Source organism: Podarcis erhardii, assembly GCF_964252035.2.
Source record: "Podarcis erhardii genome assembly, chromosome: 5".
NCBI lineage: Eukaryota > Metazoa > Chordata > Lepidosauria > Squamata > Lacertidae > Podarcis > Podarcis erhardii.
Genome location: NC_138509.1, coordinates 52,603,715 through 52,616,115, shown reverse-complemented (window position 1 = coordinate 52,616,115; position 12,401 = coordinate 52,603,715). Strand labels below are relative to the sequence as shown.

Sequence of the window (12,401 nt, the reverse complement as noted above, 5' to 3'; positions counted from 1 at the left end):
GTGTACTTGGTGGACTTTTCAACTTTTGGCTGAAATGTGGTTATAAATCTGCAAACAAATGAATAAAACAATGTTATCCGAATCTCCCTACCACATTTTGCACTTAACAGTCAGCCTCCAGCATGTGGCTAAATAAACTATGTGCAGCAGACTTTAAATCAAATTTGAACACACCACTGCCCAACCGTTCTTCTTTAAGTATTTAATTATAAAAGACATGCTTGTGCTTGGATCAGCTTTACCATTAAACAAGATCTGAGATGTAATCGTTTGATTTGCAAAGCCTAAAATAAATGACCACTTTTTCTTAATGTGAAAACAGTGTTGCAGTGCAAACAAATGTCAGCAGTAAATTTTGAATGAGTAGGAATTTATGGAGATGGTAATAATGATGAATATATAAATATGCATTTAGTTCCAACAGGCTACTAGGTGCTTTATTAGATATATGACAATCGGGCCCAGAGCCAGCAAGCTAACATTTCATATTGACTCATGTGCATGGAAGCATCTTTATGAAGACAGACCACTACAACCAGTGAACTGTATCAAGCTCCTTATAAGGTGATCCCATGGTCCTGCTTCCTTAGGCTAATGTCTGCATGTAACCACAGCTGGTTTGACATCCCTGTCACAGGAAAGATAAGCAGAGTTTCTCTCAGTTCACCATTCATTGTGTACACTGGTCAAAGGCCACGATGAAAGAGAAAGAACAATGGATTCATAATGAATTCATCAAGCCATCAAAAGAGCAATGGTTTTAGTTTGAAATTATTTATATTTTCATTGTAAAAATGTTTTTGCAATATTAAGATGTGATAACGCAACACAGGGCATTTCCCCATAATGTACAGCACTCTACTCGCCTCCAAACAAATGTACACAGAAGTCATCCACAGGCCTTCCCTATATAATATGGGGTGGTCAGGGATCCACCAGCAGAAAGATGCACACAAAGATGTCAGGGCCCATGCCTCTTTGCCCCTGTTCACACCTTGACTGTTTGCATGTTTAGGAAAATGCCTGTGCAAGCTGGCAGCTGCAGTCCTGTTCTCAACTGGCAGCTGAAGCAATGAGCTGTAGAAATGAAGTAGAAACAGCCACCTCATAATAACCTTGCTGCCACCATAGAGTTGAAGGCATCTAGTCCATTCAGGGGCGCCGACTTATAAAAAATATTGGGGGGGCGGGGGCCCATACCGACTTATAAAAAATATTGGGGGGGCCCAAGACCTCCAAACCGCTGCTGCTGGGGGAACGAAAGGGGCGAGCCCTGGGCTGCCCCGACCTTAAGTGAACCTGTGAGGGCTCACCATGGACGGTGAATATTAATGAGCTAGGGGGAATCCCCGTGAGATTGTTGATGGGTCGAGAGCCCGCAACCCCACCCCCTCTCTAGATCGGGAGTGGCTTTGTTTTAACTCATTACTGAATGTATTTTAAAAGGTAACTATCGTCAAACAAGGAAAATAAAAAATACCAACATAATTTTGTGATTTTACAAAGCATAATATAACTAATAATTTTCTTAAATTATTGGGGGGGCAGAGCCCCCCCAAACGAATTTTTGAGGGGGCTCGGGCTCCCTCAGGCCCCATGGAGTCGGTGCCTATGAGTCCATTCCCTTGCTCATTGCAGGACCTACAGTGTAGGATGGGACAATAGCAATGCTGACAGATGGTTGTTCAGCCTTTGCTTAAGTCCTTATATGAAAGGACTATTGTTCAGCTCTTATGGTTAAGAAACTTCATTCAATATTTAGCCCAGATCTGCTTCTCTGAGATTGCCATCCATTGATTCTTGTCCTGCCATCCAGGCCAACACAAAGCTGCTCCATCTTCTGCATAGCAGCCCCTCAGATATTTGGAGTTTGCTATCATGTCTCTCCTTAATTTTCTCTTCTCCAGGCAGGAACTAAATGTGAGCAGGAACTAAAATGATTTAGAAATGGTTATATGTTGGGAAATCAGCTCTGGGTGTGACCAGCAGGGACAAGAAGCTAAGGAACCTACTAGTTTCATTTTTGTGCATGGTTTGGTAGCAGGCAGCAGTGGAGGAAGCCACACAGAGCCAGTGTGGTATAGTGGTTAAGAGCAGTAGTCTCGTAATCTGCTGAACCGGGTTTGTGTCTCCACTCCTCCACATGCAGCTGTTGGGTGACCTTGGGCTAGTCACACTTCTCTGAAGTCTCTCAGCCTCACTCACCTCACAGAGTGTTTGTTGTGGAGGAAGAAGGGAAAGGAGAATGTTAGCTGCTTTGAGACTCCTTAGGGTAGTGATAAAGCGGGATATCAAATCCAAACTCCTTTTCTTCTATTCTCAGGCACCTGGGGCAGTGTGCCTGGGGCGGGGCGAACTGCCCATAGGGGCGAGGCACATGATGCCCTTAGGGAAAGATGAGACGGGGTGCATGGCACCCTTAGAGAAGGACGGGGTGTGTGGTGCCCGTAAGGAGCACGCCATGGGGGCTGGGGCCTCAGCCTCCCTACAGCTGGGGGGAGGCAGCGGACGGACATTGAGGAGCCTGCGGGCGCCCAAGACGCGTGGCTCGGGCACACTGCAGGCCCTGCGGTGAGTGCCGCCCACCATTTTCTCACCCCATTCAGTGGGGGCACCTGGGGCAGATCGCACCTACCGCACGGTCCGCACCCCCTGGTAGCAGGTTTCCTTCTAATTCAGTATCCTGGTAGCAGGATTCCTTCTAATTCAGTATCTGTGAATCATTTGTGATCTTGCAAATACTACAGAACTTATTTCTCTTTTTCAACTGTTGCTTGTCAACCCCCACAATTAGCCATGAAAAGACAGCAGAAATGCAGGTCCAATATGCAGGGCTTTCAGAAAGTTATAACATTCTAAATAAAAATGTAATGACAAATAGATCTATCTTCCCACAAGCAAAACATCTAGTAGTAATTATGCACATTTCCTATGCATCTCCATATGTTGCTGTGTATCTGTGAAGAAAACATTTTTGTAATGAAAATATAAATAATTTCAAACTGAAACTTACTCTTTTTATGGTTTGAGTAATACACTCAGCAAGGAATCAGCTGTTCTTTCCCTTTTCCCATGGCCTTTGACTGGTGTACACAATAAGCTTGTGAAGTACAAGAAGCTCTGCTCTCTGCTCCTGTGTCAGGGAAGTCAAGCCAACTGTTGTGCCCTAAACACACACTTATCTTCTGTTTAACAATGATCTGGAATTCGGAGGACAGAAGAAAATGCATTTCCTGGGATCCACAAGTATTGTTTGAGTACTGTAGCATCTGGAATGAGTGAATGCTGGAAACTTGAGGCTAAGGATAACTCTAGATTGTTTCTATAAAGTTATGTCACTTAAATATTCCAGCAGTGACACAGCAATGTGATAGTTAGTGAAATCCAATAACTACATTTGAACTCAACATTTTGTTAAATCACAAATGAAATCACAATAGTATTTCTGGTGTACCATCACAGCCTGCTCTGTAAAACTGAGACGAAGTTCCATTACTTCCAGAGTGCTTGTTTCCTTTAAAACTGTTAGTACCCAGAACTACTTAGCAGACCAGTCAATCTCCTAAGAATGGTATTCCAACTCCAATGCTCACTCCTAATTGAGTGATAATGGTGGTGTGGGGGGGGGTCATACACTTCAGCTTGTTATACTTCCATGTATTAATAAATCAAGGAGGAGATTAGGTGCCATTTTCTTCCATTTTTCTACCTATAAAATGCTATTAGCAAATTACAGCCTTAGCATATCAATTACCTCTTGACTGTAAAAAGTAGATTTATGGATGACCAGGGACTTTGGCCAATTTCATCATTAGCATATTCAAGATATAGAAAAAGATTTTGAGAAGTTAGAGTACAGACATTTCAAATCAATCATTGAATGCCAGTGCTTTGAATTTGCTAAAGATGAAAAAGACCAAAGTCATTTCTCAGCCATAAATCTGCTTTAAATTATTTATTTATGCTATCCTCTTCTTAATTTTTTTGCAACAACTGAGATTATTATTTTTTAAAAAAATCAAAGGAAGTGGGTTCCCAGGAAGGGCTGAATCAACTATATGATTAGGCTAAAGCCCTTTTCAAGTATTCAGCTGAACATAGGAGGGTTAAACCTTTGTAGAATAGTGAGTGGCATACACAAAAGCCCTGCCTCAATAGTCCCACTGGCATGGGCTCTTCTCTGCATTCAGATCTCAAGGGCATTGTTAAGAGTTATTGTTTTATTGTACATTGAAATGGAAAATAACTCTATGTGTATTGCTAAAGATTTAACATTGTAAAATTCCATTGAGCTAAACTAAAGCCCTCAGAGAGCCTAACAGTTAAAAAATAACCAAGAATGGATCTCTGCTGCCTTTTCAGGAGGTATTTAACTTAGATGATATGGGGCATTCCATTGCAGATATCCATTTTGGATGTGTGAGTTAGTCTTTGTTTTCAAACCACCAAAGAGGATGGTGTGCTAATAACTCTCTTTCCAGAAGCAAACAGCCTCCAGGCTAATGGAGTCTGTGTGGAGAGAAAGAGCTTTGTTTTCAGTCCTGGATACAATAGTTTCATATGTCTAAGATACTGTACCTATGCTAGGCTCAGAACATTATATTATGCAGTTATCTCAATGTAACATTTCATGTCTGTTTTTGGAACAAGTTCTGTTAGTAAAGATTCTATGCACAACCTCAAAACTCACAAATAGAAAAGTATCCATAGAAATGTGACAAGAAGATGGTGAAGGTACCTTTAATGGAGCTATGCTCAGTGCAGAGTCATGATCCAAATATATAAGAATTATTTAATCATCAATGTGTCTCATGAACTAATCAGAGAAGCCAGTCAAGGAATCCTCTACCGCTCTGCAGGATATAGCTGACCATGCACAAAGCAACCCTGATGCTGCAGAGGTTGGAGGTCACCAAAAGCCTAAACCCTTTTAGATAGTCCTACACCAACATCATTCTGACCAGCAAAACACATCAATCCTGTTTCTGACCTGCCAGGCGAGTGAGATCAGCTATCAAATGAAGCAGACCCACATAACCTGAATTTACAGGCAGCCTGCCTGAAGCGCTCCAGGGAGACAAGAAAAGCTGTTGAATCAGCATTTAATTCACTGTCCAAGATGTCTGTCAAAGGGGGTTGGAAGATGGGCTCAAGCTGCAGCAAAAACCAAAACCTGATTTATACAGATGTCTGCATGTAGCTTAATACACCAGTGCTCACCTAGTCAAGGCTACCTGTGAAACTTCCTGCCTTCAGGGAATTAGAGAACTGGAGCAATAGTAAGGAGGGAATTGTGTGGATATTTTTTAAAATGGATGTTTTAACATCCGAAGTGTATTTGTCTGAATGTTTGTGAATAAGAAAGGAAGATCTGAAAGCTATTTAGATTATAGCTGCCCGCCCCCCAGCACACACCTTAGATGGTCATATGTGGCATGTAAACTTTCTTTCAGAAGCCGCATTGCTACCTCACAGTCTTGGAGGGTGATGAGACCAAAAGCAGTAAGAAACAGTTGTATTTCTGTCAGGCATCTCCAGACTGGCAGTGTTTAGCAGGAGAGATTCAGGCACATATTGGAAAATTTAGGTTTATGCAATCAAAGTGGACTAAAGCACTCTCGTCACTCTGGTGCCACAAACTCACATTGAGCAACAGCAACAACAAAACTCCTGACTTTCAGTGGAAAGGAAAGTGATGGGGAAATGCTTTGAAAAGTGTAGAAAGATTCACTGGAAGATAAACCCTCTCCAAGCAAGTCAGGATACATTCCGGACAAATGCTCTTTGTTGAATAACCTCCCTACAAACAAATCATAACAACCACCCCTGGATGAAAAACAGATTCTCTCCTTGCTCCCACCCTCAGTTCATGGACTGAGCCAAAGTGCAGTTACCTATGTGAAGCAGGCAAGGGCAGAAACATCTTCCTAGCTCTTATCGTAACACATTGCCTGTCGAGTTAATGAAGTTACCCAGGCTGCTAATTGTTTGCAGATCCTTGTTCTTAATAAAGAAGTGGTTATTAGTCTAATACCTGTTTATGTCCTTGTTCCAGGTTGTATGGACACCACATGGGAAAAGGTAAGGAGGGAGAAGAGGAAACTACTTCATTGCACAGTGCATAGCTAAACTATGGAAGTTGCTCCTACGGGAATCAATGATTGCTAGCAATGTGAATGGCTTTAAAAGAGGATTAGATAAATTCATGGGCAATAAGACTATCAATGGTTACTAACCATAATGACTAACCTCTACTTCCACTGTTGGTGGCAGCATGCTTCTGAATACCAGTTGCCAGAAACAGCAAGAAGAGTAAGCGCTGTTGCTCTTGAATCCTGCTTGTGGGTTCCTTCTGGGCATATCGTTGGCCACAGGATGTTGGACTAGATTGACTCTTCTTAGGCAACTTGCATTTTTGAAGATACTGCACTTCAACAAATATTATTTGCATATTTGTTCCTTGGTCCGTTTCTAAAACAGCATGTGTCAATATGTCATTTAGCCTCTCCTGGAATATATTTTGTAAGCAGAAGAGCGGGGGATGAAACATTAAACAGCGTTTTGTAGGTTTTTACCCCTCGGGTAGATAAGTAGTGAAAATAATTGCTCATAGCTTGTGAGATGTTGATTATTTCCAGGAACATTGCAAACAAAGGTGATTGTCTCCTTTATGCAAATATTTACTTGGTTTCTGTTACTTGCCATGCCCTCCTTCTTCCAGGGAAAATGCTTTCCCAGCCCAGAAGTCAAATACTCTCTAAGTTTACACTTTTACAGTTGGCACCATGTGAGCTATTGCTGCTTAAGTTAGCAACCATTGGCTACGTAGAGTAGTGGTGTTAAAACAGACCATGAGCACTTGTAAGAACATAATGTAACAATATATATTGATGGTACTAGGGGAAAATGAGCATGGGAGAGCAGGTTTGCAACCTGGCATCTAAGCACAGTTAGTTTAAAATTAGTGCTGCTGTTTGGATATACTGTTTGAAAAGCCTATTTCCAAAGGCATTATAAGATCAGACTTCAGCTCAGATTTCATACACATGAACTCATTGAATATTGATCCAGGTTATGTTTCTGTTGGTTTATTTTTCTTTCAGTTTTGTCATGAATGTTTAAACTTCAATGCTTCAAACCTACATGAGAGGACCCTTTTGGGTAAGACCAAATGCCAGCATCCAGCTTCCCCCAGTGGCCAACCAGATGTCTACGGGAAGTCCAGAAGTATAACATGTGCTCCTCAGCTGTCCTATGACTTTCAGTCACCTGAAATTAAATTTTGAGAGGCAATATTCTTCTGAATGGCAAATGCAGAAGGGAGTGGGCTGGTGACAAGGCACCCTGCTTGGGCGCTTCCTTAAAGAAACTGGCTATTTCAACATTGCTGAAAGAAGGGTGCTTGACTAGACCTTTACATCAATCAGGCATTGATATTGGGCACATTGTGCTACTTCCACCTTATGCCTCATCTAAGGCTTGTGAGCCCATGATAGGATATGGGGAGACAGCCACTAGCACTGTGAAGCAAGGAAAGCCTGCTCAACTGCTTGTACAGCCAGCTGCTTGACTCAAAAGATGTGCAGGCTTTTGAACAAGGGCATTCTCATTTTTGAGTATGCCTTTTCAAAGGCTCGCAACTTTTCTAGACTGCCTCTTCCCACTTCACCACCCAGTGCTGCCACTGTGCTTCAGGTAGAGATAACTTAGATCAGGGTTCAGGAACCTTGGGACTGGGGGACAAATATAGCACTCCCGGCCAAACACTGCATGAAATTGGGTTGATAGCCATCTGCGGCCACAGATTGACCACCCCTGCTGTAGAATATGAGATGTTTTGAAAACAGCTTGAAAGCAGCCTTTAATGGCATAAACATGTGGTTTGTGAAAGAAAATAAAGATGGTCTAGTTCGCAAGCAGCTTGAAATGCTATATTTAACTTTCACTTCAGAAGACAGATAATAATTAAATGAGCTGAACTGTATAGAGCAGGTTATGTGCTTCATAAAGCACTGAGTGGCAGGTTCAGAAACAAAATGCTTCATTGTAGCCTTGATAAAAATCTAAATAAAACTTGCCCCTTTTATTTTGTTTTTATTTGCAACGTCTGTCTTTAGAAATATTCCTATTTACAGGAACAAAGAGAGAAATCCTTAGGAACTAGATCATCACATTTCTAGGAACTGTTATGAAGCCCTAGAGAAGATGGGCCCCTGTTCTACATGATTCTGCCTTACCAATGGCCTAAATAAGTTCAGAGGCTGCAGTACGAGATACTGATTTCTGTGTATGAAAATTGGAAATTAAAATCCAATAACTACCTACCACCAACACGATTCAAGGGCCGGTTAGGTCACGTTAGGATTTATTTTATGACATTTTGCCAAAAGAGCAAGAAAAAATAATTTGTATATGCATGAAATGCAACACCACCTCTATCTCTTTCTGTGTGATGTTGAAACTGGATACATCAAAGATCTAATCCTATTTACATATTAAGGATCACTGGAAAGGAAATTTAATATTGCATATATTTAAACCATATTCAGAGCCAGGTGAAAAGCTCAGATAATAGATAAAATTTGCCTGAAGTCACTGGAAACATTCTCTGCCTCTGACCTTCTGATATCTGCATTTCTAAAAGACTGTACTTTTGTAAATTGTATGAATCTTTGTTATGAATTTTAGAGGACTTTTTTTAATGATAAAGGAGAGATTGCTTTTTCTCCCCAGTTCCAAACCATGCACCAGAAACGATGCTTTCCATGATGAATAAGAGACCCAGAAGTGTCCATGAGGACTAGTACATTACCAGTATTTATTCTAGGGCTTCCATTCTAATTACAGCCATAGGTCGCACCACTGGCACAATGTACGATTAACAGTTTGCTGCATTTAATTAGCTACTGTTTTGTGATAATTTTTTTTTTTTACCATTATGTTATGTGGTCTATGTATTTTTTTTTTATAAACAATATATACCACCTCTATTCAGAACAAGTCTTTTTCAGGTAGGTACGGTTGTACAGATTCAATAGCAATGGCAGTAATAAACATCTTTTGTGTGTGTGTAATATATGCGTCCTCTTTAAACATGAAATAGACAATAGGTCCCTTAAGTCCACTGTGTATTAGGACAGTGTTTTTCAACCTTTTTTGGGCAAAGGCACACTTGTTTCATGAAAAAAATCACGAGGCACACCACCATTAGAAAATGTTAAAAAAATTTAACTCTGTGCCTATATTGACTATATATAAAGTAATTATCTTGAATAGGAATCAAATAAACACAAAGAAAGTATTTTATAATTACTTTATTATGAAATAGTAAGTAAACAGAAATATGAAAAATTATAAAATACTTTATTTTTAAATCTTTCGAATTTTTCAATTTTTCCCACGGCACACCAGGCAACATCTCGCGGCACACTAGTGTGCCGCGGAACAGTGGTTGAAAAACACTGTATTAGGACACCCAGCAAAGCAGAGCCTCAGTGGATGAGTGAGTGAGTGAGAGAATGAGGAAGTAATTCAAACACTGACAGACATCATACTGGATAAAGAGGAAGTCAGTAAGCACACTCCAGAGAGGAATAAGCTGGCAACACTGAACATAAATTCCTTTGATCTCCAAATCACGTAGGCCCAGAATGCGGGAGAAAAACAAAGCAAAAATAAAAATAAAAATGAGCGCTTTGCTTTTCTCTTGCAGTTTCCTGGCTGTTGAAGTAATAAGAGTAGGAAGTGCAACATGTCAAATCTGAAGCTGCTTTACAGCTGCTCTTTGAATAAACTGCTGGTTTACCCTTTTCAGCAAGTGTGCCACAAGTTAAACGGAAAGCGTTTGATAGTGCTACTCTACTGTGCATTAAAATGTGGAGCATCCTTCTGCGGTTTCCCCCTCTTGCCTACTGATCTCCAGCAGTGCCCTGTGGAAGAACCAAAAAGAAGTGCAGGCCTGACAATGTTCCCGTAGACAGGCCCAAGGATGAGGTTGGCCACTTACACATCACTAAATGACAGAACAAAAGTGGGTGCAGGTTTGTGTCAAATGGGCACATAGAATTGTAGTGTTGGAAGGGACCTCAAGGATCATCTAGTCCAGGGGTCGGCAAACCAGGGGTCGGCCAGATCAGGCCCAATTGCCTACAGGATTCGGCCCACGGACTGTCTGTGGATCGGTATGGGGATTCTGTTCGTTCGGGCTGCGCCATCCCCCCCCCGCGCCATTCCATCTCTCCCCCACACCATGGCGGTGCCTCCTCCCTCCCTCCTCCCAGCTTCTCCTTGCCCTGCCTAGAGGAGGAAGGGGGCCGGGCTGAGCTGGTTGAGTGCCATTTTAAGCAGCCCCTCTCTGGAGCCAGCCCTTTTGCGCCGCTCATCTCCCCTCTGCCACCTCTTCCACTGTCCTGGTGCTCCTGTGGGCCAGAGAGTGGAGTAGATGAGCTCACTCTGCCTACCCACAAGAAGCAGCAGCAGCAGCCCCAGGGAAGGTAAGCGCAGTGGCTGAGGCTGGGGGTGGGGAGGAGAACTACTTGCCCCCTCGCCTCTTCTTCCAGCTCTCCCCCACAGTGCCACTTCTCTGTTCCGCCACAAGGTCTGAGGGACAGTGGACTGGCCCTCGGCTAAAAAAATTTGCCGCCCCCTGATCTAGTCCAACCCCACAACAGATGGCCACCAAACCTCAGTTTAAAAGCCTCCAATTGTCACCTTTTGAGGGAGTCCATTCCATTGTCAAGCAGCTCTTACTGTCAGAAAGTTCTTCCTGATATTTAGTCAGAATTTTCTTTCTCGCAACTTGAAGTCAGTGGTTTTGATAATACTCCAAAACTCAAATACTATGTGGAGAGAGAGAACAAGACATTCTTAGCATTACTTGAGAAACAGAAATAGCAATATTAGTATAGCACTTTTAATTCTGCCCTTGCAATATTGTTTGTGGTTATCTTCATGGTAACTCTGGGGAGGATTTTTTTATTTTAAAAAAAAATTAAGATGGGAACCAAAGCCCAAGTGCATGGTTTGCTCCAGACTATGCAATGCATAGATGGCGGTGGAAAGTCTAGAGCTGCAGTCTCACAGATCATTAACCAACTTTGTTTTAAAATTCAGGTGGAGTGATAGAAGCACTTGTCTTGGGAGCAGGCATCAGGGGTCTTTTACAGTAATGTATTAACAAATGAACAGGAGGCTTTATTATAGCTCAGTGTGTTTCAGAACACAGGCTCCTTCTTCTGGAGCAATATTAAACTTGGCTGAACTCTACTCTGATTGAAATTAATGAACCTAATTGAACAGTCTCATTGAAATTAATAGACTTAAGTTAGCCATGCCCATTAATTTCAATGGGTCTATTCTAAGTATAACTAATGTTGGATACAGCCCTCAAAAACTGCGGAATAGCTGAAGCAGCTTTTGCACAGGTTCTGCTGCCTGTCTGGGTACCATGATCATTAGTTGACCCTTTTGAGAAGAAGTTTCTCCTTTTTGCATTTATGTATAGCATACAGCATATAGCATATAGCATTACTAAAATCACAATCAAGCTGTATTATCCCTCTTAACCAGGGTGGAATTTTGAGTGGGAAACTGGTGGGCAGGAAGAAGGTAACCTCTTCAGCATTCTCGTTCTGCTTCAAGTAGCATTCTCCCATGCCTGGTCTTAAAAGAAATTAAATCATGAGAAATCCAATCATGGATGCCCAATGTCTCACCTTATTTGGGTTCCTGCACAGAACCCCTATTGGACCATGACCCAGATTTGATCAATTACTCCATAAAGGTTATCAGTCCAGTGGTAATTGTTATATATATTTTTAATGAATTTATGAATTACATATAAACAATGCCCTTAGCATTTATTTATAGATATTGGAAACTCCTATATCTGGCATTGCTCCAGAATTCTAAGAACCCCTCCAAATCAGGGCACTTTTGAAAGCTTCTGCCCACCATATTGATCCATAATGGCTTCCTATTCCACCCATACTTTGATGAAAACCTGTTCCTTGATCTCTGCAACCATTGTGCTAAATTTAGTTATGATATCTTAAGAGGCGTCCAATTTCATAGTGAATATAAATATATTCCAGAGGAAAGGTGTGAAATTTGCCATTAATATCAGTGTCTGCTTATTACACTGAATGGGTAGGAAGTGATGAACACACTGGATCACATTCTGAAGGGGATGAGAGTAGCAAATACAATCCTTCTGGTGTGCCCTGGCATTCTGTTTCCCTTTTGTACTGAAAGTCCAAAAAATGGCAGCAGTAAGCACAATGTGTAGTTGGGGTAATAGAATCATACAATTGTGTAGCTGGAAGGGGACTTGGAGGTCCCCATTCAATGCCCTGAATGTCATCTTATCCAATATCCTGCTCAATGCAGGGTGCAAGCAGTGT

At 41.7% G+C, this 12,401-nt stretch overlaps 1 protein-coding gene across 1 annotated transcript in view; it reads left to right on the top strand.

Annotated features, from left to right (window-relative positions):
- The window catches only part of LOC309342771 (uncharacterized protein), a gene marked incomplete at its 3' end in the record, with an annotated part of 56,466 nt that overhangs the window by 20,172 nt on the left and 23,893 nt on the right, over window positions 1-12,401 (top strand). The window contains exon 3 of the mRNA XM_081863597.1: window positions 6,056-6,081. Coding sequence (XP_081719723.1) covers window positions 6,056-6,081 — 26 coding nt within the window. The remainder of the gene's footprint in view (window positions 1-6,055; window positions 6,082-12,401) is intronic.